The sequence below is a fragment of the Thermobia domestica genome, chromosome 5 (genome assembly GCF_964235325.1).
Source record: "Thermobia domestica chromosome 5, izTheDome1.hap1.1, whole genome shotgun sequence".
NCBI classification, from domain to species: domain Eukaryota; kingdom Metazoa; phylum Arthropoda; class Insecta; order Zygentoma; family Lepismatidae; genus Thermobia; species Thermobia domestica.
In genome coordinates, this window is record NC_137458.1 from 311287016 (window position 1) to 311312923 (window position 25908).

At 40.9% G+C, this 25908-nt stretch overlaps 1 protein-coding gene across 1 annotated transcript in view; it reads right to left on the reverse strand.

The window, feature by feature from the left end:
* The window catches only part of LOC145686782 (sperm-tail PG-rich repeat-containing protein 2-like), a 279330-nt gene that overhangs the window by 198245 nt on the left and 55177 nt on the right, over window positions 1-25908 (reverse strand). Inside the window, exon 7 of the mRNA XM_081760440.1 lies at window positions 576-674. Coding sequence (XP_081616566.1) covers window positions 576-674 — 99 coding nt within the window. The remainder of the gene's footprint in view (window positions 1-575; window positions 675-25908) is intronic.

The window sequence follows — 25908 nt, forward strand, 5'->3', positions numbered from 1 at the left end:
AGGATTGCAAATACATGACGTGCGAATTTCCAATACATTTATTACTATTGTCGTGTCTTCATAAATTATTAAAACAAATAGACCAAGAAACATATTTTTTTGTAAGCGGCAGGGAAAGGACGAGAAATCATCGCTCCGCGCATATCAGCTGAAACTCAGAACAGCGCCAGTTGAAACCCTGGCGACTGAGAGCCAAACCAAAACACACACACACACATACAAAGGCTTCCCTGTGAAAAGGTTCGCGCGCCGACATGTATTAATGCGCTTGTGATGCGGCTCTCAAGTTAACATTGCGTTTAGTATAGTCCTCTCCATTCCTACCCGTACAGGAACATATGACGATCATGACGGCGTTCCGTGACTGCTAACCACAAAGATAACAGATAAAACTAGTCTAACGTTCAGTGCTGCCAACTTACTAGAACAGAAATGGCGGGCATTTCAAAAGTTACGTTCTTTATGAGACACCACTTATCTCTACAGTTGTGTAGTTAAAAAAAAACTAGGTACAATATCTAGGTAGAATTCTTAATTCTAGAGTCTACAGGTAACATTTACTTTATGGTACTCACCTCAGCGCACGTAAGAAACGCCGATCTTGGATGCAACTTGAGGGGTTTTACAGGGTCAAATACGCTTTTTGTTTCGTAGAATCCTGGTCCTGGTCTGTTCTGTGAAAAGAGAAATAAAATAATTATTTTTTAAAAAAATCTTAAGCTGAACATTTAAATACAGGGTGTTAATGAACTATACCGACAAACTGTAAGAGCTGATTCCATACATCAAAATAAGAGAACAAGTTCTTATGGACCTATGGGGAAAAGTGCATAATTTCAGAGCTAGGGCTGTCCAAAATCGCGAAAAAGGCAAATTTCAAGACGTCCTATTTCGAATTCGAGAAAATGTGGATGGTGGTCCTTACCAGCGTAAAGGAAGTCACGCATACGCAATCCAAAAATGCATACTTCATTAATGTTCAATGGGTGTACAGAGTATTCCATGCAGGGTGAAATTCCCAGACATGCCATCGACCGAATTTTGATATATGCTCTGACTTCATGATTGGTTCAAAGTATTCAAACGGTAAGCCTTGATAGCAGTGAACACGGAATCCTTTGGTGCGATGTCGGAAGTGTTAAGGATCGTCAGCAGCAATCTCTTGTGCTCGGGAAAACGTATGCTGTAATGTTTTCTTTCACGCTTATACTAAATGAAGAAAACGTGAAATATACCGTGACGAAATACATCGCCTCACACGGTATTCCGAACACTTTCGACTTTCCTCCGAAGCATTGGATGTCGATTGTTGTCAAGACTTACCTCCTGCCACTTTGGACCCTGCTTGAAATCAGGGTATATCTGAAAACTCTATTGAAAACATATCTGAGAATTACAACCTGTAGAAAATACCCTCTACACCTATTGAAAAAAATTGACGAAATATGCACTTTTGGATTGTGTGTGCGTGGCTTCCTTTACGCTGATAATGGCCACTATCCACAGTTTCTGGAATTCGAAATATGACATGTCGAAATTTGGTTTTTTCTCGATTTTGGACAGCTCTAGCTCTGAAATTATGCACTTTACGCCATAGACCCATATGAACTTTTTCTTTTATTCTGATGAGAGGAAACAGCTCTTACAAGTTTGTCGGTATAGTTCATTAAAACCCTGTATATTAAGAAAACATTTCAACTTTTAAATATGCCGGTGGGGTCCAACAGACCCCAATGAATAACAAAAGCAGAATTAGTTATTTTGGCCAAAGAATATATTTACTGCACATGTGAACAAGAGAAAAGAAACACGTTACACTAACTTAAACCATCAGTCTGTGCACATATATTTTCCATATTCCAACCACATCAGTTTTGTAGCACTTGGTGTAAGATTTTTTATTTATTTTTTTCTATCACAACAAGTTATAATGAGTTTTTTTCTTTTAAGTGCTAGTTGGAGGCTAGCAAAACTTGAGAGGGCTACACCCTCTTTTAGGGACAGGATACAATACTGAAAAGAGAATATGAGGGAAAAGTAAGTTGGCTAAGGAAGGTTACTTAACTTCTTAAATCCTCATTACTTCAGTAAAACAGAAAAATCGTAGTCTGTATGATGGGTCATTACAATCTTTAGAAGGTCTTAACGAAAGGTTTGACTGAGCAAGCTACACATATGTAAACGCAAAACAGAAAGTGAAGGCTGTACATGATAAATAGAAAGAATTAGAAAAAAAATAAATCTTTGTTTAACGTCCCATGATTATGCCCTTCAGGCTAAGGGAGACGGGTGATTAAAGTAAGTGAATGATGATGGACGAATTGGTAGAATGAGAAAGTCGGAGGAAAGAATGGGAGTATCCCATGGTTCTTCCGTTTCCTCCACTTTCTCATTCCACCATGCACACGATGTTGTCCACCATAAACTTACTTGGCGGGATCGAGCCAGAAACCCTGTGCATTAGAAGTAAGAATTAGAAAAAAATGTCAAAGTGTGAATGGGTGGAAGAAAAAGTAAGTAATCATAACATGCAATTATAAAGTAAGTAAGTCAGAGCCAATTTATCATCTCCTTTAAGATAATGGACATCCAGCCTAATGCTGCTTTGTCATTGAGAGGAGTTGATTTTAACGTACCTTTCAGCAGCGAGGCTACATGAGACATGACCTACTGATTAACGTGGAATCCGAACCACATGAGCTCCCGCTGTGAATCGAACCCGGGTCTCCCACGCCAAAGATGCGTACGCTAACCGCTGCTTTGTCCTGGAAAAACATGTTTTATATTTCTGTGTGACTTTGAGCAGCCGAGGAAGCAAAGAGAGACTATTGATGCAGCAGCTGATGCGACAGTGTGGTGAAATATGCTATATCTGAAATAAAGCATGCTAGCCAAGATAATGGCTAGTTTATCACCTGTAAGAATATTTTAGAATCATACTATATGGTAATCATTACAAATTTTTACAGTTATCTGACAGACTAGAACTTACAATATATATAGATATAGTCAGTGCTGAAAAACACAAGTTTTACATCATATATTATGATAAAAAGAAAAAATACATTAATGTGCTAGTAGGATTCAGCACATCCAAAGCACCTTGATTCCTAAAATAAGTGTTTGCTATACTTCTGAAAATTGTATTGTTAAATAAAGCATTGAACGTAAGAAAGGTACGAGAAGAGCTAGCACTATCTACCAAGTATTATATTCCCAAAAACATTAAACAATGAAAAGTTTCAAAAATTATTAGACGTGCATAGAATCAGTGACGTCTCCTTTATGAAGAAAAAACAATTTAGTCTATCTATAGAAAATCAAAACAGCACTTTCAAGGTGACTATTTTGGAAGAAAGTAAAAACACATATTTTCTCATTATCAAAAAATCACACAAAGTGCCTTTCTAAATTCCAAAACAGTTTTGTGGCAATATAAAAACTAGTGTTTTAAGCAAAAAGTTCATTTCTACCTACGTCCGACAATTGTGAGTTAGGTGTATCGAATTCACGTCGCGCAGGAACTGAGAACACGGAAAATTCCAAGATGTGGCTACCAGGACTGGCATCCATTACAGGACGTTTGTGAGTATGCTTTGTGTTATCGAACATTACATGACTTAATTTGAGTGAAGGAAGGACCACAAAACATTAAAAGACACACACGAGAGAACCAAGGACTTCCCCTTGGTGCTTTTCTTTCCACTATATTACTTTGTTATATATCATTATCCTGTATATATCATTTGTTTTTATATCAATATCTTCTTAGGTGATGGTTCTAATAAATATTACAAAATGGAAGACATTTTCCTTCTAATTGCCCTTAGCGTGACAATTTACAAGCATCTTTAAGCTCTTGAAGCTTCAGACATCATATTACAAGAAATCTGGTCAACACAAGCAAGAAAACGGACCGCGGTCCATTAGACCCTAGGAGCATTGTTAAATTTACAACTTCTGTTATGGTTACAAAGGAAAACAAGGGAAATATATAGACAAAAATTTACTTTATTATTATTATTATTATTATTATTATTATTATTATTATTATTATTATTATTATTATTATTATTATTATTATTCGTCTGCCTTTCTTAGTTTGTGAAAGCACGTTCCGATTTACATCGTCATGAAAATAACTGTCTTAAAAGAATTATTTCAAAATTTTACTTGTTTAGTAATTATAGTTGGTGAAAATATATCCATTCAAGGAATCAGCCACGCTTAAGAAACAGGAAAATTAAGAAAGAAAAAAAATCCACGGTAGCAACATACGGATATAAAGAATAAGCTATACACCCATTCGAGACATACAAACTTGGCCCGCGGGCACGGTGATGGAATGGGTCACTGGGTGACTTTTGTCTGGGTCATCCAGGTCTGGGTCTTGTTTCTCAGACCCAGTTTGGTCGGGTGACCCAGACAGAACCGAGACCTAGTTAGATTCTGTGATCCGAAGAGACCCGGCAAGCCTGAAGCACCCAAAATATTACAGTATTACTGTGGAATTTTACCTTTGATTAACGACATTCACTATTCGAGCTCCAACATTCCTTTGTTTGATTCTCTGTGTGACATTTCTTAATCAAGATACCATATTTTGAATAGTTCATGTTTCCATAAATATAATTTCATGTTTATTCGTGGATTTTGAACATAGTCTATACAAAAAGAATTAACAAAACAGTGTTCGGTTGCAGTCGTATCTTTTTATGTCCTAAACGACGAGGTTTACAGGTCCTCTAAACTTTGAGGATCCCTCACAAGAGAAACATGTAGCTTATCTCTTCTGTGATTCTGATGCATTTGTACTGTAATAAACCTTGTAGTTATCTTTCAATGCAATGCTTAATACAAACATACACAAACAACGAGAAACAAAGGAAATTATACTTAGTGAAAAGCCAATGCGAGAGAAGAGAATCATGTTTGTTAGGATTGCATTAGTACTTTCACATACTTCTCATATATGTGACAACGTTTCGTCTATGAGTTATTCTGGGTCTATCCGAGTTCCGAATCATAAGTCGGTCCGAGTCATCAGGTCTGGAGGATCATAAGTGTGTTTGCCTGTGGGTTTTGCGGGAGTACGAGATACGAAGTTTGTGACCCATTCCGGGCCTCCTACGCCCAATAATTTTCTCACAAGGGACACCCGCGAACTTGAACAGGAGAAACCGGATGAAGTTTCTACGGTTAAGTAATTTCAGGTCGCTGAATCCAATTGTGATAGTCGTTTCCATGCAAAATTAAGCAGTCAAGCAGTGGCGGCGGTAGTTTGTGGAGTATGGGCCTATTTTCTGGACAAAGTATGAGAAGAAACGGGAAAATTGAAATGCTCAATGTAGTAAATATGATTAACGATTGAGCCTACAATATGTAGAAACTTATATGAATGCTTTACGTTAGTCACAGTGTTGCCAACTCATTGAAAATTTTGTGTGAAAGTGGTAATGGAAGAAAGTGTCACAATAATGCGATGTATTGTAATACGTATAGAATCCGACATATTATTCGGGAATGAGGCCTTGTCATGTTATAAAACAGTGTTGCTAACTTCATAAAGTATAAAAGAGGTAATAAACGTAAGGTATAAGCAAAATAGTAAAGAAAGAAAGAAAAGGAAAGAAAACTTTCAACAAGACAAGATAAGCGGGAGTGTATCAGCACACACAGGAAGAGTGGTGTTACTAATGTCCATGTAATACGCTGCATCTAATGACAGGTGCCATCTTTGTGTATGGACGAGTAACTGAGAAGTACTGCAACAAGATATCATTATTATAAGGATCAAATAAACATGGAACCATCGAAGCGACTGTGATACCAGTAAAATGATACAATACTGAATAACTTAAAAATACAATTCGCGTCTACATTGAGCTACAAGTGTGCAAGAACCAGTTAATTCTTAAAATGCAGATGTGAGTTGTCAAGGAGGTGGTCAAAGCACAGAGACAGTGTACAGTATGCACATTTGACCATTGCTACTGACTCAAGTCAGCATCACCTCTGCATGGTAACAATCCTATGTCAAATGCTACACTAGTATTTACATTATTAAATGACATCTCAAGATAAAACTGGCTTTGGTCACTGTTCCACACATTGTCTTGCACCAAAGTATCTTGTGCAGTATAGTTATTTACGTGTTCAACAAACTCTCGTGCATTTTGACGAATACTCTGGTCATCAGTTATATCTTTACGTGTGACGAACATAGTAATGTGTCGCACAGCAACGTCATATTCAGTCTTAAGTTTGTCGATGGATGTAATAGACACTTTGCAAACTCAAGCCCAACAAGTCTCGCAGCTTCCTGGGCCCACATTTGCATGTGTCAGTAGTGAACGAATGAACCATATTCCCTTGCCCTATCGAACTGTGTCATTACGTACTGTTTTATATATTTAAAAAAAAATGACTCGTTTTTGCCCGTGAAGAGCGCACCCTGTCTTTTCTACTGGTGTAATCCAAAATTACTTTGCAATTGGCTTTAATTTTAATGCACTTATATCGTCTTTGGAATTTACTGTATGAGTTGAAGCCATGGTAATAGTAGTCGTCGTAAATCTTCTTCAATGTGGCGTCAGGTATACATTCAATAACACTAGATCTACGCTTTGTCAGTGGTGATTGTTCATACTCACTTTCCGTAGCTCTCTCCTGTTTCAGTTGTTGTGGGTCGACTGGGCAACGTTCAATATAACCTGTTCCTAATAGTTCCCAATCTCTCCAACGTCCCTTCCCGCATTTCTGTGTCCTCACCATTGTATTTTTGCATTATTACCTATATTTAATACAACACACTCGACAACTGAGCATCTTGCACTCCGGGATACTACATTTGATACTTCATAACTTTGATTCTATTATCTATACGACGTTCATGGGATCAATGCATCTCATTGTGCTACTCTATAGTATACTGTTTTCACTATTGTACACACCTCACTGCACACGAAACGAGATATATCTGCTAGTACACCATTCACGCGTCTGTGGCGTCTTATGCTAGACTGTCAGATGGTACCTGTCACCAGACGCAGCGTATTACATGGATATGAGTAACACCACTCTTTCTTTCCATACCGCTGATTCACTCCCATTTGCCTTGTCTGATTGAATGTTTTCTTAACGATTTTTGCTTATAACTTAAATGTATTACTTCTTTCATACTTTGAGTGTCCCCGGTACATGAGTGGGTACGCTCATCGCCTGGTAATCAAGGAGTCCCGGGTTTGATTCCCACTGGGGGCGCAAGTGGTTCGGTTCCGACTTTAAAACCGTAGGTCCCATCCTGGGACGTCATCATCATCCCATGGGAGGAAATGACAAAACCATCGTGGGTTTGCTTTGCCCATGGACCTTCGGGTAAAGACCTGCCTTCTGACAGAACACTGTACTTCATCATCATTATACTTTATGAAGTTAGCAACACTGTTTTATAACATGACAAGCCCTCATTCCCGAATAATATGTCGGGTTTTTTATGCATTACAATACATCGCATTATTCTGACATTTTCTTCCATTACCACATTCACACAAGATTTTCAATGAGTTGGCAACACTGTGATTAACGTAAAGCATTCATATAAGTTTCTACATATTGTAGGCTCAATCGTTAATCATATTTACTCCATTGAGCATTTCAATTTTCCCGTTTCTTCTCATACTTTGTCTAGAAAATAGGCCCATACTCGACGCACTAGCGCCTCCACTGCTTGACTGCTTAATTTTGCATGGAAACGACTATCACAATTGGATTCAGCGACCTGAAATTACTTAACTGTAGAAACTTCATCCGGTTTCTCCTGTTCAAGTTCGCGGATGTCCCATATCAGAAGACTTCCCACAGAGGAGAATTTCAATACACTCATACAGAGGAGGGAATAAGAGTAGTAATAGGAAAGTACTGGGAATTAGTATTGCCCACGAGACCAGACGAGACGAGACGAGACAATAAATAAGGTTTTCTCATCTTGTTCTCGTAACCTGTGTAAAACCTACGTCTTGTCCCGATTCTCGAAGAGTTCTCGTTTCTTAAGCTCATTTATAAAATTTATAATTTAACTTTTTAAAACTTAATTTCATCTAGAAGCTATCAGAAAACTTATGCGTCACGAGGAGCCCACGAAAAGTGTGATATAACAATATTCAAACAATATCTAACATTGGAGAATATTGTTTAATGGCTTGTGTATCTTCGAATGTTTGATAAATGCATTTCACTGTATTTCTGCAATCATTTTATGAATTTATAGTTTTTATACTACAACGTATGAATGTTGTAACACTGAAATAGTTAAGATGTAAGACTTGGGTGAAATTGTGTTGCTATTTTGTTATCTCGTGGGCAACACTACGGGGAATTCATATCGAGGGCAAGAGGGATATGATTCCGTTCTTAATTTTCCCCGTCACATCCACTGAAATCATCACTGTCCGCGCCAAAGACGCAAACGTTATTCATATAGCCACGAAAACTGTGCAGTTTGCTTGGCTTTCTAATTAGGATTAAGATATTACTGGCATTCCAAGCTGGGCCACTTTGGTGTGACCATTGGTAAAATGTGTCAAACCAGCAAAAAAAAAAAAAAAATCATTCGTGCTACATGTATTAAACTTCCGACGGAGCTCCCTCATGGCTAAGCGGTTAGAATACGAGTCTTTGACGTGAGAGACCCGGGTTCGATTCCTGGCAAAAGCTCATATGGTTTGGATCCCACGTTAAGCTATAGGTCCACGTCGAATGTAGCCGCCCTGCTGAACGAGACGGTAAATTGAAAATCAAATCAAACAAAATCAAACTCCCGGCCTGGCCCAATCCAGTTGTCTACCCGTGCTGATCTGAAAGCATGTGAAATTGCTATGTTGCAATTTAACGCACACAGTTAAACTTCCCCAGCTGAACTGTTTTTCTTTACTGGCGCTACGTGGCAACAGCGGAGTGCTTTCAAGGACCTGAAGGCTTCAGTGGGGCCAACGACAAGCGCGCTGTCTTCTGGCTTAGGCAGTAGCGCTACGTGATTGGAAAACGGCTTATAAAGCAGCGCAATTGTACTCAAGTAGCAAGAGAGCTTTTGACCAGTTGGCGCGTGCTTGGCTTTCTGCTTTCAACGCGTGCTTTCATACAATCTTGTTGTACTTATTGCTTTGTTGTACTTATAAGTGATATTGTAGATCCTTCCCAGAGGGTCATAGCGCCACTGGCAGTTCATTGGCTATTGACTTGCCGCAAGCTTAAAACGCTTGCGTCAAGCTTAAATGGAACACAATCAAAGTTTTCCCCTGTGTAACTTCGTTAATGGAATCTAGCTTGCGGGATGTTTGCACGCTTTCCAATCAAGCCAGATGCAAGCTTGCCGACTTACAATGCAAGCTTACAGCAAGAGGTTTGAAAGTTGTTTCTGCTACTAGGGTAGTAACGATTGTAAAGGAAAATCAGGCTTGCCAACCATATGATAATTTATCGTGATCTGCGATCATTTAAGCCTTAATGCCATTTAGAATAATACCCTTACGATTACAAGTGAATATACGATAATTTTTGAAATATTATTGTTATTATTAGTAGTATTACAGTTTTTACTACAATTATCATGTGCATAACGAATATACAATATTTTTTGTAATGTAATTTAAAAGACGAAAGTCGATAATTTTGTTGTCTGAGGTTGGCAACTCTAAGAAAAAATACACGATTTGGGTCGATGTGATGCACTGTACTATTATTCAAGCGTACCATAAATTAAAATTAGATATGTTGTTAATGCAAAAGAGGGAAAAAATTTCTATATCGTATATCATTTTCTTCATGTATCAGTTCTTTGTATAGGGGATCTCAATCTACGACAAATAACTAGTTCAAATTTCGATTTAATGACGTCATCAGCTAAATGTAAAACTCTTGATAATTTTATGTCAATCAGTAATACTACTAATAGCAATGGTCGAACCTTAGATCTTGTTCTTACAAATCTCTCAAAAGTAACAATTCAAAGAGAATGAGAACCACTGGTAATAGAAGATAGACTTCATCCCCACCCCCTTCTTATTCAGTTTACAGGATTGTATTCAACCAAACTTAAAAGAGTGCCTAACACAATATGTTATAATTTTAGGAAAGGAGATTTTGAAAAAAACTTTACCGAAACCTATTAGCTGTGGATTAGGGGATGCTGCAGAATATTAAGGATGTCAATCAAGTTGTGAATATATTTTATGAAGTACTGTATCAAATATTTAATGAATGCATTCTCCGTAAAAGAGCAACAAATAAAATCTATCCTACATGGTTTACCCCGAATATTATTAATACAGTTAAACGTAAAGCGTATCATCATAAAAAAAAAAAGTCCTCTCAGTGTAGGCAACACTAAGTACCAAGAAAAGTAACTCCGGTCAACTGCGTAGGGAAATTAAAGCAGAAATAACTGTTGCTTATAAAGAGTTTTTAAGCAGCACAGAAGATAAATTTTAAAAATGTTCCGAAATTATTATGGTCCTTCATTCAGAATAAATCGCGTCACTTGTCATCTAATTGCATACAATGGTCACAACCTTACTGATGATACCCAGACAGCAATTTAAACTTGCTGCAAGTTGCCACAAACTTGCTGTCGCAAGGTCAATTAGCTTGCCGCAAGCTATACTATGCAAGCTAATTAGCTTGCTGCAAGCTTGTGGCAAGCTAGTTAGTTACATCTGGGCAAGGCTTGGGGCAAGCTTGTCTTCACAAGTTAAATTATCTCAAACGCAAGCCAATTATAAGCATATTCTCATCAATGGCAAGCTTTAATAAGCTTATTGCAAGCGAAACACACGCCTAACAAGTTATATGGAAGCTTGCAGTAAGCGAATTTAGATAAAACAGTATGAAATCAGCATAATTTAACCGTGTGACTAAATCTATGCTACAATTTATTGTCCCCTCAACTTCCCAATTATAGAAGCAAATGCACAACCGTGAAAACACCTAAGTCTCCGATCCGCTTCTGCAAAACATCAAAATAAGCATAATTGTTATGTTTTAGTTGTGACAAGCAACGCTTTTTTTTAAATAAGAGTTTCATTCCCATCCAATGGATGGGCGGGCCGTAGAAGGCAACACCTTCTCTGTGGCCAGAGATATTTACAACTTTTTGAATTAGTTGACATGGAGAATGATTTCAGGCTATAGAATAATGTGGATTGAAGTAAGGAACTAATAGCAAATCAAGTTGACGAGGATGTGTAAGAGGTGGCTATTGTGTTAAATTGTTTCTTGGGTACATGTACGGAGGTTATGAGCAATATATATGTGGATTTCGGTGGTAGATACGGCGGTCAGGATTATACTGATCTATGGCTTCGGTGCATTCGTATATTGCTAACAGATGATCCAGTGGTGGGTAGGCATAGCGTGGTACAGCAGGAACTTGGTCTAACAGCTCATGGACAATGGGATGTGTCAATTGGATTCGTGTCGCTATGTAGCGTTGGCGTAGATGGTAGAGGTGTGGCAAAATAGTTGGAAATTGCGCACGACGATATATTTCAGCAGTGGGAGTATCGAAAGCGAGAGAGTAGGCCAGACGTAAGGCATGTCTTTCGAGAACTTTCAGACGTTCATAGTAAGTTGGTGCTGCTGATAACCAGGCAAGATGTCCATACGTGAGTGTTGGGCGTACGAAGACTTTATATGTTAACAGTAGAAGTTTTGTATTAAGACCCCACGTGGTGCCTTTAAGGTTTCGTAAGAGGTTCAAACGGCGCCGGATATTAGCTTCCAATTGTTTTAGATGAGGCTTCCAAGTAAGATGTTTGTCGAATATTACTCCCAGATATTTGAGACTGTTTTGAATTGGGATTGGAGAGTCAAAAAGGGTTAAATGTAGACGTTCCGGATTGCGACTGTTACAGTATTTATTGCGTTTAAGCCCAAAGAGAGTCATTTGAGTCTTAGTTGAATTCAGCTTGAGCTTCCATTTCAGGCACCATGTAACAAGTTTGTCCAAAGCTGGTTGTAGGAGTTGATTAATGCGATCCACAGAAGATCCCAATGCGACATAAGCGGTATCATCAGCAAATTGTAAGGCATATAGTGGGGGCTGAGGTTGAGGCATGTCGGCTACATAAAGAATATATAATAGAGGAGATAAAACAGATCCTTGGGGCACACCGGCGCGGAGTTGAAAGATGCGTGACTTTGCCCTGTTGATCTGAACGAAAGCCTGGCGCTGATGTAGAAAATTGGCTATTAATCGGACATAGCTGTGAGGAAGCAGACGTTTGAGTTTGTAAATTAACCCCTCATGCCAAACAGTATCAAACGCTCTTTCAATATCAAAGGAGATCAAAACAGATGGTAAACGCTTATTAAAATGGTTGACAAGTAGTGTAGAAAGTTTGAGTAATTGATCAGCAGTGCTATAGAGTGGACGGAATCCACCTTGAATAGTTGGTAGTTTGTTCGTGATTTGTAGATAGTGATGTAGCCGTTTTACCAGAAGGCGTTCTAGTATCTTGCTAAACACGTTAGTAAGGCTAATGGGTCTGTAAGATGACACAGCAGTTGGATCTTTGCGAGGTTTTAGAAAGACCACAATTTTTGCAAGTTTCCATGTGGTTGGAAAATAGCCTGTAGATAAAATAGTTGTATACAAAGAAGCAAGTAAGACTAGAAACGCCACAGGTGCTTTAAGCAGTTGACGATACGTAATTGAGTCTGCCCCCGGAGCTGTGTTGCGACGGCATTTAAGAACAGCTGTAATATCATCTGATGTTATTGGAGCAGTGAGCTGATTTGTGAGATCAAGGTGGTAGTTGAAATCAGGTTGAAATGATGGCTGCACTAGAGAACCAGCGTGTGAGATATGGGTATCTGTAGCACAAGTGAACAAAGGTGTAGTGTGTGGAGTAAAGACTCCCTCAAGATATGTAGCGAAAGCAGTTGCCTTTTCTTCATCCGTCGTTGGTACTTGGTCAGCACATATGATGGGGTATTGTGGGCCCTGTTTTTGAAATGTTAGACGTTTAAAGGTATTCCAGAATTTAGTAGGATTTGTTTCTTGGCGCAAAGCATTACAGGAGGCACGCCAGTCTAGTCGTTTGCGGGCTACTATGTAGCTCTGTACCGTTCGTTGGAATTGACGATGGAGAAGAAGAAATCGACGGTCATGTGTGCGACGAAACTCTGTTAAATATTCGTGTGAGGGCCGGAGAAGATCGAGGGCGCGTGCTGGTAAACGAGGTCTAGATAATTTGGTGGTACATTTAGGAACTGCGTAATCCGTAGCGTGAGAGACTATGTCAGTCAGAGTATGTGAGAGTGTTTCAATAGATGCAACTGTTGTGAGAGTAGGTGCAGTAGCCGGCAGATTTTCGGTAATATAAGTGCTGTACTGATCCCACCGAGCTTTGCTAAAGTTATATCTGGGTGTGCGTGGTGATGCAGATGCAGTGGATGTCAGACGTGGAGTTATAGAGAGAAGTATTGGGAGATGATCACTACCTATGGAACCAAGGACAGCTATAGTAGTAAGAGGTAACAGATTATTGGAAATGATTGCCACGTCGGGACTAGTGTCGCTTTCCGGACGAGTAGGATGCGGCAGCTGCAGTAAAGAACTATGAGTAGTTTGGAGGAAATCATGAAAGCGTTGTTTCTGAGCTGCTGTACGAGAATGGTAGTTGATGTCTGCTAAAAAGATGTATGTTTTAAAGTTGAGATCTAAGTATGTCAGAAAACGATACGGAAGTGGTTGTGTAGATCGAACATAGGTGGTGGCGATGCTAATAGTAGTAGCTGGAAAATAGAGCGTCTGTATGACGTGTTCGGGATATTGCCCGGGAGAAGGTGGTATGATATGGCGCCGTGGAATAGAATGCTTAACGGCTATTGCTGCACCACCACGTTTTTTTTTTGTTTTTTTTTTGCTAGCCGGAGGCTAGCACCCTGTTAGAGGGCTACACCCTCTTTAAGGGGGGAGAGTTATTAAGGATTAATGGATAGAGGATTAATAGGCAGATGAGCTAAGTGATTTTAGTTATTTATTTATTTATTTATTTATTTATTTATCATAGAATATCTGGACATTATGACCTTTGCGATCATAATCATAAATTTAGGAGAGGTGAAAACTACTTAATTATATAATTATAAATTGACGTTACACATTGTTATAAACACATATAATGAATAAAAGTAAATAACAAGTATAATGAGTGAAAATATAAAGAAAGTGATCATAAACATATAAGGAAATTAATATGGAGAAAAAAATGCATGAATACTTAAACTCCGAACACAATTATATATATGATTTGGTGATTGAGAAATCCTGATAGATTAGACTACTGACAATTATAAGTTATAGTAAAAGAGAATGAAGGTGAATAATGGGATGAGGTGCAATACACGGGACAAACACAAGGGAAATTAGTATGACAAATGAGGTTATCTTCTGCCTAGGGGCTGCTCTAGGCTGATGAAGACGGAGGGAGCCCTGTTAGAGACAGAAGGTCTTACTGTGCAGAAAATGATGGAAATACGTGCGTTAGATGGGCATGAATTTGATAGTCGTCGAGTAAGAGTAAATCCGGGTGATCAGGTGGCAGCGTATAACAGTATAGAGTGAAGAGCAGACTAAGTGGGGAGTAGGCATAGCGGGGACGGACAGGATGAAGAGCATGATAGTGCATAGTATCGAGGAGTAATGGCTGGTGAGAAGTGTATCTGACAGTGATGAACTTCTGTCTAAGAGATTCAAGATGATACGAAATGTCGGGGAAGGTGACGAGATCATACAGCTCACGGGTTGGGCTTGGTAATTGAATACGATGTGCGATGCGGAACGCATGTCGCTCTAGGATACGTAACTTTTCATAATATGTTGGAAGGGCGGAAATCCACGCAGTAAACCAATACGTAAGCACTGGTCGCATGAACGCTTTATATGTATTCAGAACTGTTTTAGGTTGTAGGCCCCAGGTTGTGCCAGTCAGTCGCTTTAGAAGGTTCAGGCGCTGATAAGCTTTGGCAGCTACTTTCTTGAGGTGTGGTTTCCATGTGAGGTGAGAATCATAAAGAATGCTCAGATAAGTAACGGATCGGGTTTGAATAATTGGAGCGTCATTAACTGTGAGTGAAAGCAGCGAGGGGTTGCGGTGTACTCTGGTGCGTTTTCGTGGGGGTATAAAAGTAATGGCCTGTGTTTTTGCCACCACCACGGTCACGGTCACGGTCACGGTAATGTTGAAGTTTTGTGAAGAGTATCGGGCCGAAGCCTCTGACTCCATGAATAAGATGGCATAAAGAATATAGATAGAGGTGCTGGTGGCTAGTTGTGTATTACTATTGCTTTGTTATGTCTGGAAGTCTACATCTGCAACTGTCGCAGAGTAGCTGATATTGTTATTACGAGCTATGGAAAGATATTAAATGCGTGGCGTGCGATGAACATTCCGTAGAGCGCATTCGGTGCCGATGGTGGCTATAGCTGGATTAACATGTCTTGGTAAAGTGTGCCAGAACTTATGATGGAGATGCCGTAGAACTTCTCTAACAGGAGTCAGCTCTAAATCTTCCAGAATTTGTCTGTTGCGTGTATATCTGTCGTGACCAGTGATGATGCGACCGGCCCTAGTTTGCACACTTTCGAGTGTTTGAAGAAGGCTATTAGAAGCATGTTGCCAGGCAGGACATGCATAAGAAAGTGTGGACAGGACTATCATCTTAAATATGTGCACGCGAACCTCATGAGAGATTGAACTGCAGCGAAAAATGGGGTACAATGCCGAGATTTTCCGTAATGCTCGTTGCTTTATATCTTTGATGTGTGGGGCGAACGTGAGCCCATGATCTAATGCACACCCAAATATTTCGCATGCGTGGCGTGAGAAATGTGAGCGTTCTCATATATTAGATTTCGAGGGGCGCGGATGCGTCTTCTACTGTGGATGACAGCGCAACTTTTGTCGGCATTTACCTTAATTCTCCAGCGCCTCGCCCATTCCTGAAAACTGTCTAGTTGACGTTGCATATAGATGTAGCACTGTGCAAGTGAACTACTTGTTGTGAAAAAGGCGGTATCATCGGCATACGTTGCGAAAAAGCAGTTTGGTAAAGTCGGAAGATCTGCTGTATAGAGATTATATAAGAGCGGTGAAAGTACAGCGCCTTGTGGGACACCTGCTTTAATTCGCCTAGACGAGGATTTGACACCATCAACCGACACATGAAATGATCTGCCAATGAGATAAGAGCGAAGTAAATGCAGAAAACGATCCGGAAAACCTTGAGTGTATAGCTTATATAATAATCCAGCTAACCATACTTTATCAAATGCTTTTGACACATCCAGGTATACTCCAAGGGTGTGGTGTTTTCTATTGAAAGCCACTGTTAAGTGATCAACTACTCGTACGAGTTGGGTAGTAGTGCTATGTTGAGCACGAAACCCAAACTGATGGAAGGGTATAAGATCACTGTTGGCGACATGTTGTTTCAACCTCCAGAGGAACACACGTTCAAATAATTTACTTAAGTGTGACAGAAGACTTATCGGCCTATAGTTTTCCGGAAGTAGCGGATTCTTTCCGGGTTTAGGGATGGTGATGATACGAGCTTCCTTCCAGGTCTTTGGGAAGTAGCATATTTGAAATGTGGCATTAAATAAATATGACAAAAAGACCAGTAATTTTCGAGTTGGATGTTTCAGTATCTCAGGTCGAATCCCATCAGGCCCAGATGCTGTCTTTGTCGGTAGACATTTGATGTGTTTTTCTATTTCCCGAGGTGTAACTGGGTTGATGCCATGTGTAGGGTTTTGAGTTTGTATACGATATAAGGTAGTTCTAATGTGCTGGTGGAAATAAGGATCAAGTTGGCCTCTATTGGGCTGGAACTGTGCTTGCAGGGAGTCAGCGAAAGTATCTGCTTGCAACTGCGGGTCTTGAGTCAGTCCTTGTGGTCCTTGGAGGACTCTGGCTTTGGAAGCATTAGTAGCCCGTTGGAAGGATTTAGAGTATGTCCAAATTTTACGATCATTTACTGTGAGGTTGCGAAAAGTATCTTCCCAGTACTGTTGGTTTTGTCGCTGAGTCAGCATCTTGATCTTTGCACGCAGTTTATTCCACAGTGTCTTGTAGGCTGGATGAAGTGTGTGCTGCCAGCGACGTCTAGCCCAACGTTTTAAATGAATATAGAGTTGCAGATGTAGACTGTCGTATTGACCTGTTTGCGTTGGAGAGATGATAGTAGTGGAGCTTGCTGCCTCTGCTGTACGAAGTGCTACAGTGATATGAGAAACTGCCTGATCGATGTCCTGAATGGTGGCGGGCCGATCTCTTAGGAGGATCAGTGTGTTTAATTCTTGTTTAAACAAATCCCAATAAGTTTCTATGTGTTTAAGAATAGGGGCAGTGTGGGCGATGCTGCGGTGGGAGACATGAAAAATGACTGGATCGTGATCTGAGTCTAGGTCCGAGAGAACATATGGATGAATACTAAAGGATACGTTTTTGCAAAGAGCAACGTCAAGCACGTCAGGTTGGCCGCCGAATTTTGGATAATGAGTTGGATCTGGTGGAGCACTGATGATAAAGTTGGACGTGAGGAGATATTCGTGCAAAGCGTCTCCAGCAGTGTTTGGAGTAATGGAGTTCCATTCTCCATGCTTTGCGTTAAGGTCACCAGCTAAGATAACTTCGGGCCCTAAATTTGCGATGATGTCGAAGTCAGTCGGTTCTAAGTGTGTGGCCGGAGACCGATAACCAGTGACCAGTACTAATGGAACTCCTGGAGTTATTAGCTCAACAGCAAGTGCCTCTAAAGTAAGTAGTGGTGGTATTGTAAGCGACCTTACTGGTAATGACTTTTTGATTATGAGCAGCAATCCTCCTTTCTGTCTACCCACTCTGTCCTGTCTGTATACAATGTAATTAGATAGGCGCCAAGAAGTGATGCGAGCAGTAAAATGTGTTTCTTGGATGAACATGACATCAACTCTATGCTTTATTAGAAAGCGAAGAAGCGTTTGTTTCTTCCCCTCAAGACCATCTGCATTCCACGTGGCAAGTATAAGTGTGTGGTGTAGGACGCCGGATTTAGAAACAGCCATCGTCAACCATTTCCGCTATTGTTTCGATTACTGCTGCAGCCTTGGAAGCTGAGTCTGCAGCTTGTCGAAAACGTGTGATGCCACGTTTAATGTGTGTTAGTATTTTACGGAAATGTAAGCCCTTGAGAAATGAAAGAACTGATTTTAAGTCAACATCTTCGTTAGAGTTCTCTTGTTGGACGGCAGTAACTGGTTGGGTGTGAGAAGAAGTGGGAGCTTCATCATCATTGTTATCCTTAGTCACGGGTTGTATATTATCAGCAGTGGGAATGGAAATTTTGTCTGAGGATGGTGTGTGGAAATTTTTCTTAGGTATACCTGGGTGTTTGTTCGGTTGTTGCACCGGCAATTTGAGAGCTTCTGAGTAGGATTTAAATACAGGACAGCCTCGGTAATTTGCTGGGTGATCTCCCTGACAGTTTGCGCAGGTGGCGGGTGTGGATGTGTCTGGTTTAGTACATGACTGTGTAAAATGGGATTGCCCACATTTGAGACACCTCGGGTGGGCTTGGCAGGTGTCTTGCGAATGCCCCAAGCGTTGACATCTGTAACATTGCAAGACTGAGGGAGGCTTGTAAGGTTCGATTTGAACCCGGTAGTGAAGCAAGTTGTTTATAGCGTATATTTCTTTGACTGCTGGAGTACGTTCTAAAGCAACCAAGAACAGTGGCATCATTATTTTCTTGTCGTCCGTCTTGCTTTTACGAGACATTTGGTGGACGTTTATTGGTTTGTAACCGAGACGCAATAGTTCTTCCTTCAGGTCGTCTATGTCGGTGTCTATAGGCAGTTTTCGGACAACTACCTTAATAGGCCTTTCATTTTTCGCCACGCCTGTAGCATACTCAGTTTTTGTTTGTTCGCAATAAGCCTTGATAGAATTGTAGTCATCTTTGTTTGCCGCTTGGATCCGAATGCGCTCATTATTGGCCTGAGCTAGAGGGGGCTCCTTCAATGCTCGTGACAAGGTCTTGATAAAGGTATATGTGTTTGTAATTCCATATATGAAAATTGGAGGGGGCTTAAAACTGGAGGGCTTGTTATTCGGCGCAGTGGTGCTACTGGCACTCTTATTGTCTGTTTGTTCGGATGATAAAACAGCGAACTTATTGCTAGTGGGAAGAGGTGGATATTCTTGAGTGCTATTAAATAGTTTTTCAGTGTTGTTGAGATTTTCCAAGGAAGACCTACGCCGCTTAAGTGTTCCCACTACTGTGAAATCCATGTCTTCCGTGTTATTCGACGTTGATGGCTGCGAATTACTTGTCCGTTTAACTGTATTCGCTTGCAATTTTGACTTCGCCGGAGCGGTCGTTTGCTTGTTTTTACCTAAAGGCACAAGGAAGTCTTCTGGTTTATATGTTGATCTTATTATTTTGCCCCTGGTATTAGGAATCTTGGATGATTGGGCCTTTTCCTCAGATTTCACTGGTGTCTTCTGAGAGACCATCTTTATACTTAAAGTAGGAGATGGCGCCAGCTTACCACAAAAGAGGGTAACAGTGTACCTTTGAAATGGTTTGTTCTTAGAGCAATGCTCTAAGTTTGTTGGTTGTTAATCTGCTTCCTCCGAAGAGGAAGCACAAAAAGTAATCGGTAACCAGTAGAGATGCCTAAGTCGTCAACTAATTTCGCTTGTCTCTTCCTCCGAAGAGGAGAGTATCAATATAAATCGTTAAGCCAAGAGGAATAGCTAGGTCGTCAACAGAAAAGATCAATTTGGTGCGTTAACCTCCGTGGAGGTATTAAATATAATTCGACGGTTGTTTCCTCAGCCTCAAGGAGGCAAGTAACCAACCGTATATACGAAGATTGCGACTAAAAATAAACCAGTGTGGATGGACACTATAAGTGACTTGGTTATTTTTCTTCGCCTGCTACGAATACCCTATTTTTTACCTGGTTAGAGATTCCAGGTGGCCAGTTCCACCACCGCGCTTTTTTTTTTTTGCTAGCCATGGGCTAGCATCCTCTTAGAGGGCTACACCCTCTTCTAGGTGGGGGAGTTTTAGGTGATAGGGCTCAAGGATAGCGGGTTGATGGGCTAAGTGATTTTGAATATTTATTATTTATTTATTTATTTATTATCACAAACCTGGACATTATGATCTTTGCGATCATAATCATAAAATTGTGGTAAGGTAAACAATTATACATTAATTAAATGATGAGTTGTTACGTTAAGAATGAAATGAACTTAAATAAAGTGATGAAAATATGAAGAAAGTAACCTCAGAAAATAGATAAATAAAGAAATATATATATAAAATATAGTAACCTGTAGAAATATAGATATTTGCATACACATAAATGAACTTCAAAACACAAATATAAAATATAAGATATTGATGGTGTTGATACGTTCAGCTATGATTTAGAAAATATTGAAGGTGAGTGATGGAGTGAGGTGCGATACACAAGACAACACAAGAGATGTTAGCAAGACAGGTGAAGTTATCTTCTGCCTAGGGGCTGCTCTAGGCTGATGAAGACATAGGGAGCCCTGTTAGAGACAGAAGGACTTACTGTGCAGAAAATGATGGAAATACGTGAGGTAGATGGGCATGAATTTGATAGTCGTCGAGTAACAGTAAATCTGGGTGCTCAGGTGGCTGTGTATAGCAGTAGAGAGTGAATAGCAGACTGAGTGGGGAGTAGGCATAGCGAGGACGAACAGGATGAAGAGCATGATAGTGCATGGTATCGAGGAGTAAGGGCTGATGACAATTATAGCGGACTGTTATGAACTTCTGGCGAAGGGATTCGAGATGAAACGTAATGTCGGGAAATGTGATGAGATTATATAAGTCGCGGGTTGGACTGGGTAACTGAATACGGTGTGCGATGCGGAATGCGTGACGCTCAAGGACACGTAACTTTTCGTAGTATGTAGGAACAGCGGAAACCCAGGCGGTAAAACCGTAGGTAAGGACTGGGCGCATGAACGCTTTGTATGTGTTAAGAACTGTTTTAGCTTGTAGGCCCCAGGTTGTGCCAGTTAGGCGCTTTAGGAGGTTCAGGCGCTGATAAGCTTTGGCAGCTACTTTCTTCAGGTTAGGTTTCCATGTGAGGTGTGAATCATAAAGAATACCCAGATAGGTAGCTGTTCGAGCTGGAACAATTGGAGTGTCATTAAGTGTGAGTGAGAGTAGTGACGGATTGCGGTGAACTCTAGATCGTTTTCTGGGTGGTATGAAAGTAATGGCTTGTGTTTTTGCGGCATTTATTGAAAGACTCCACTTCCGACACCAACTAGTGAACCGATTTATCGCTTCCTGGAGAGCGTGATTGATCTGGTTAATAGTATTTCCTAAGGCCAAAAAAGCGGTGTCATCTGCATATTGAAATAAATATACATCAGGAGGAAGTGCAGGAAAATCGGCCACAAAGATGATGTATAACAACGGTGAAAGAGCAGAACCTTGGGGTACTCCTGACAAAAGGAAGATAGGATGAGAAAGTTGATTATTGATGCTGACGTAGGAGAGACGACATACAAGAAAGTGATAAATGAAGCGAATATAAGTAATGGGAAACTTGAAATGTAGAAGCTTATGAAGAAGGGCCAAATGCCAGACTTTATCAAAGGCTTTTTCAAGGTCGAACAGAAGTAGGCAGGATGGTTTAACGGAGTTATAATGATTTGTGATGAGACTGGTGAGGCGAAGGAGTTGATCATTGATAGAGTAAGATGGGCGAAAACCTGCTTGGTGAATAGGAAGGATATGTCTTGATTCTAGGTACGGGTGCAATCTTTTAACGATGATGCGTTCTAGAATTTTACTAAAAGTAGATGTCAGTTGAATAGGTCTATAGGAAGATGTGGCAGTGGGTGGCTTGTTTGGCTTCAAGAACATGAGTGTTTTAGAGGTTTTCCAGTCCATTGGAAAGAATCCAGTACGGAGAATGAAAGTATAGATGAGGGCAAGAAGTGTCAGAAGTATAGGAGGACTTTCCTTAATGTGTCGGTAGGTTATATTGTCAAAACCTGGGGCAGAGTTTCGTTTGCGATTAACAACAGTAATGATTTCAGCTGTGGAAATGGGTGTTGTAAGTGGATGATTTGGAAGCGTATGTGATATATTGGGCTGTAACTGAGGAGAGTTCAGAGGTAGGTGGGAAACAGGATGCTGAGCGGGGATGTCGGAAAGCGGTGCGGGTGTGAAAATTTCCTGCAAGTAGTCTGCAAAGGCGTTGGCTTTTTCCTGATCACTCTGAAGTGGTGTGTCATTATGGAGTAGAGGATAGTGAGGTTTAGTGTATTTACCGCACAGAGCGTTAAAGCGTTTCCAGAATTGGGAAGGGTGACTAGTGTCGTTGAGGTTGTTACAAGTTTTAACCCAGTTTCTCAGTTTGTATGCCTTGAGATAATTTCGAACAGTCCGTTGCAGTTGATGATGGTGATGAAGGGTTTCTGGGTTACGAGTACGAACATATTCGCGATAGAGCTGCCGAGAGCGGCGAATCATAGTTAAGTATTGAGGCGGTAGTTGTGGTTTGTATGGAATAGAAGCTGAACAGGGAATATAGAGTTCTGATGCTTGAGAAATGGTAGAACTGATTGTGGTAATGCTCTCGTACAGCTGCTCTTCTGTAGCTGGTGGGTTTTGATTAGCAAGCGATTGGGAAATATGATCACGATATTTGTTCCAGTCGGCTTTGTCGTAACGAAGTGTTAAGCGAGGAAGTGGAGTGTTGGCAATTTGAGGGGCGTGCGTGTTTTGATAAGTAAGTTTGAGAGGTGCGTGATCGCTGCCAATTAGATCGAGGACTTCAACTGTGCAGTGGGAGGTTATAGAGTTAGAAGAAATGACCACGTCAGGCGTTGTCTGAGAGACAGGACGAGACGGCTTTTGTAGATCATGAAAATTTCCTGTTGTATTCGAAGTAAGAAACTGTAAGAACGTAGTACGTTCATTATCTGTGCGACTATGGAAATTAATGTCAGCCATGATGAGATAATGTTTATAAGTAGTTGAGATATGTTGAAAAAAAGCAAGAGGGATCTGATGTCCAGGTCGGATATAAACTGTGATGAGAGTGATTGCGATATTTGGGAAATACAAAGTTGTGATAACATGTTCTGGAAGGTTGGGAAGCGGACAGGTATGGCGCCGATAGGGCAAAGTGTGGTAGAAGCCAATGGCTGCTCCGCCGTTAGCTCGTTGAGCAAGAATCTGGCTGTCACAGCGAAGGATGTTGTATCGGGGAAAGCGGATGGTATCAGTAGGTTTTAGGAAAGTTTCGTTGAGAAGGAAGGCATTCACATTTTCTTCCAATAGGAGCGAGTCAAAGAGCAGTTTGTTTTTGGATAATGATCGAATGTTCAGGAACAGAAATACAATACCCATGATAAGAGGTAGGATGTGGAAGTAGTTATTGGTTGGGCGAAAGATTTGTGGTATGAAAGTAGACATCGGTGTTTGAATAGGTCGCAGTGAAGGAGGCGTGGAAGATGATGCGGGCAGCATGAGTAATTTGTTGCAAGATATGTGGACGGATAAATGGATGAATGTTTTGTAATGCTAGAGTTGTAAAGGCTAGGAGTTTATCAATAGTGACGGGGGTCGATTCTACGGGAAAGTCAGTATTGGTGGATGAATCATGTGTTCGCAGTGGAGCTACTAGTTCTGGATGGGATGTTTCTGGCGCAGGTTTACCCTTGCATTTGTAGCTGTAAGTGGGATGCTGTTCGTTGCAAGTAGCGCACCGAGGTGGCTGAGTTAGATTAGTACATGAGCGCGTAGGGTGTGTGCCAGTACAGTAGCCACATACGACAGTATTACGGCAATTGGCAGTAGTGTGTTGGTTATATGCTTGGCACTTCTCACAACGAATTGGTAACGGGGGTGAGGATCGAGAGGGTTCCACACGATGTCGTTGCTTATATATGTAAGCACCATTAGCAAGTAAGATATCGATGGTCTCTTGAGAGGCACTGAGGATCCGCACCATATATGTGGGTCCTTGATCGTTGCGAATGCGAAGGGCTTTTGTGATGGTAAGACCCTCTGCCCTTAACTCTTCTGAAATTTCGTCGTCGGTGTATGACGGATCTACACCCCTTATAACCACAGAAAGGAGAGGAGGTTTCTTAGGGGGTGGAGGTTGTTTGCGCCGAGATGAACTAAGAGTTTCTATGGTGGCGTTCTTACCGAAGATTTCAAAGGAGGCTTTATTACGGATAGTGATGGCAAATTTTGGATCATGCGACTGCAATATAATTCCGTTACGTGTTTTAACGACTCTAATGAGGTTGATGCTTGGGAGATATTTGCGTAACTGCAGAACTACAAACTTGACATTTTCGAATTTGGGGTCAAACCTTTGGAGTAAGAATGAATGAAGCTGATGATCGGCTGTTGTGGGAGTGTTCAGAGATGATTCTGAAGCTATATTCGCAGTTCCCAGGTCCATGGCGTTAGCTGTTGACGGCGATGGTTCAGTCACAGGTAGTCTCTTAGCTGGTGGTGAATTTCTGACACGGTCAGCGTAGTTCTCCGTGCGAATGGGCGATCGTGATCGGCTGGAGGCGTTCGAGACGGTGGAGGCATTGGAGCGCTCTGAGGCTCTACGATGTCTACTACCCTCCTTCCGCTTTTCCACCTTTGTGGCTTGAGCCGGTGGAGCGAGAAAGACTGGGGGTAATCCTCCGTGACGACCATCCATCGAAGCCCCAGTGATCTGAATAGGATCCGCCATGGAGATCAATAGATGGGCCGAAGCCCGAACTTAAGGTACTAAAGCAGTATACAACGATGTGATGTGATGGGAGATGATGAAGGTGAGGTGACCCGTTTGGATAGCCACCAAGGTAGGAGGAAGTTTCCGGACAGACCCGTAGCTCTGCACACCCTTGGCTTGATCAGTCTGGAGGGCAGAGCTCGTAGGAATGACGCAGAAAAGTCTCCGGGATATGGAAAAGGAAGGTTTCCAAAAGTACAATAGCCAAGCTACTGCGGTTGTCGCTAGCAGAGAATCGCTTGCGACCGAAAGTATGACCACCGCGCGCCGTTGCTTCTTACAAATATCTAATATGTTGCTATATTAGCCGCGAGTACTTGAAATTTCTACTTTTTTATATAAAAACGCAGGAAAATGTTTATACTTTAAACACAGCGTTCAGATAAAGTTTATACTGTAAGTTAAACTTGAAGTTTATATTTAAATATCTCCAACAATTCTGTATTCTTTCGCGAAATAAGTAGACCCTAACCTGCTGCCATCTATGTTCACATTTATGCTTTATACATAAATACTACAATTCGTTATGCCTCATGGTTACCGAAATATGAGGAAATGAGCGACATTATAGGTACGTGGGACTAGAGTACTAAGACGGCACAATTAAAAAAAATAATTAAGTTTGCCCTTTATTCAAGCTGAATGCTAACAAGACGCTAACAACGCGAACACTACCTTGTCGCCGAAAGTTAAGAGGTCAGCGTCACGTGGTTTTTGAGAACAACTGAAAATCGAACGCGCGCTGGCTTTTTACTTCAATCTAAAGAAAAGCGTCTCGCAAGTGAAGCGTGGGTTGCCCGCACTACAGCTTGCGCTAAGCAGAAATAAGCTTTTGTGTATAAGCCAAAGCGAAATAAAATCAAATAAAAGCGGCAGGCAAGCTTGCGGCAAGCAAACATGCTGTCTAGGGACATAGCTAAAGCATTCGGGCAATATTTTAGTTCAGTCTATGGCTCCTTAAGAGCGGACTACGACGAATCGAGCATGTCTCTAAATGATCGTTCCAGTGCTCTTCTTGATATATTTTCACTGCCTCTCATATCCGAAAAAGAAAT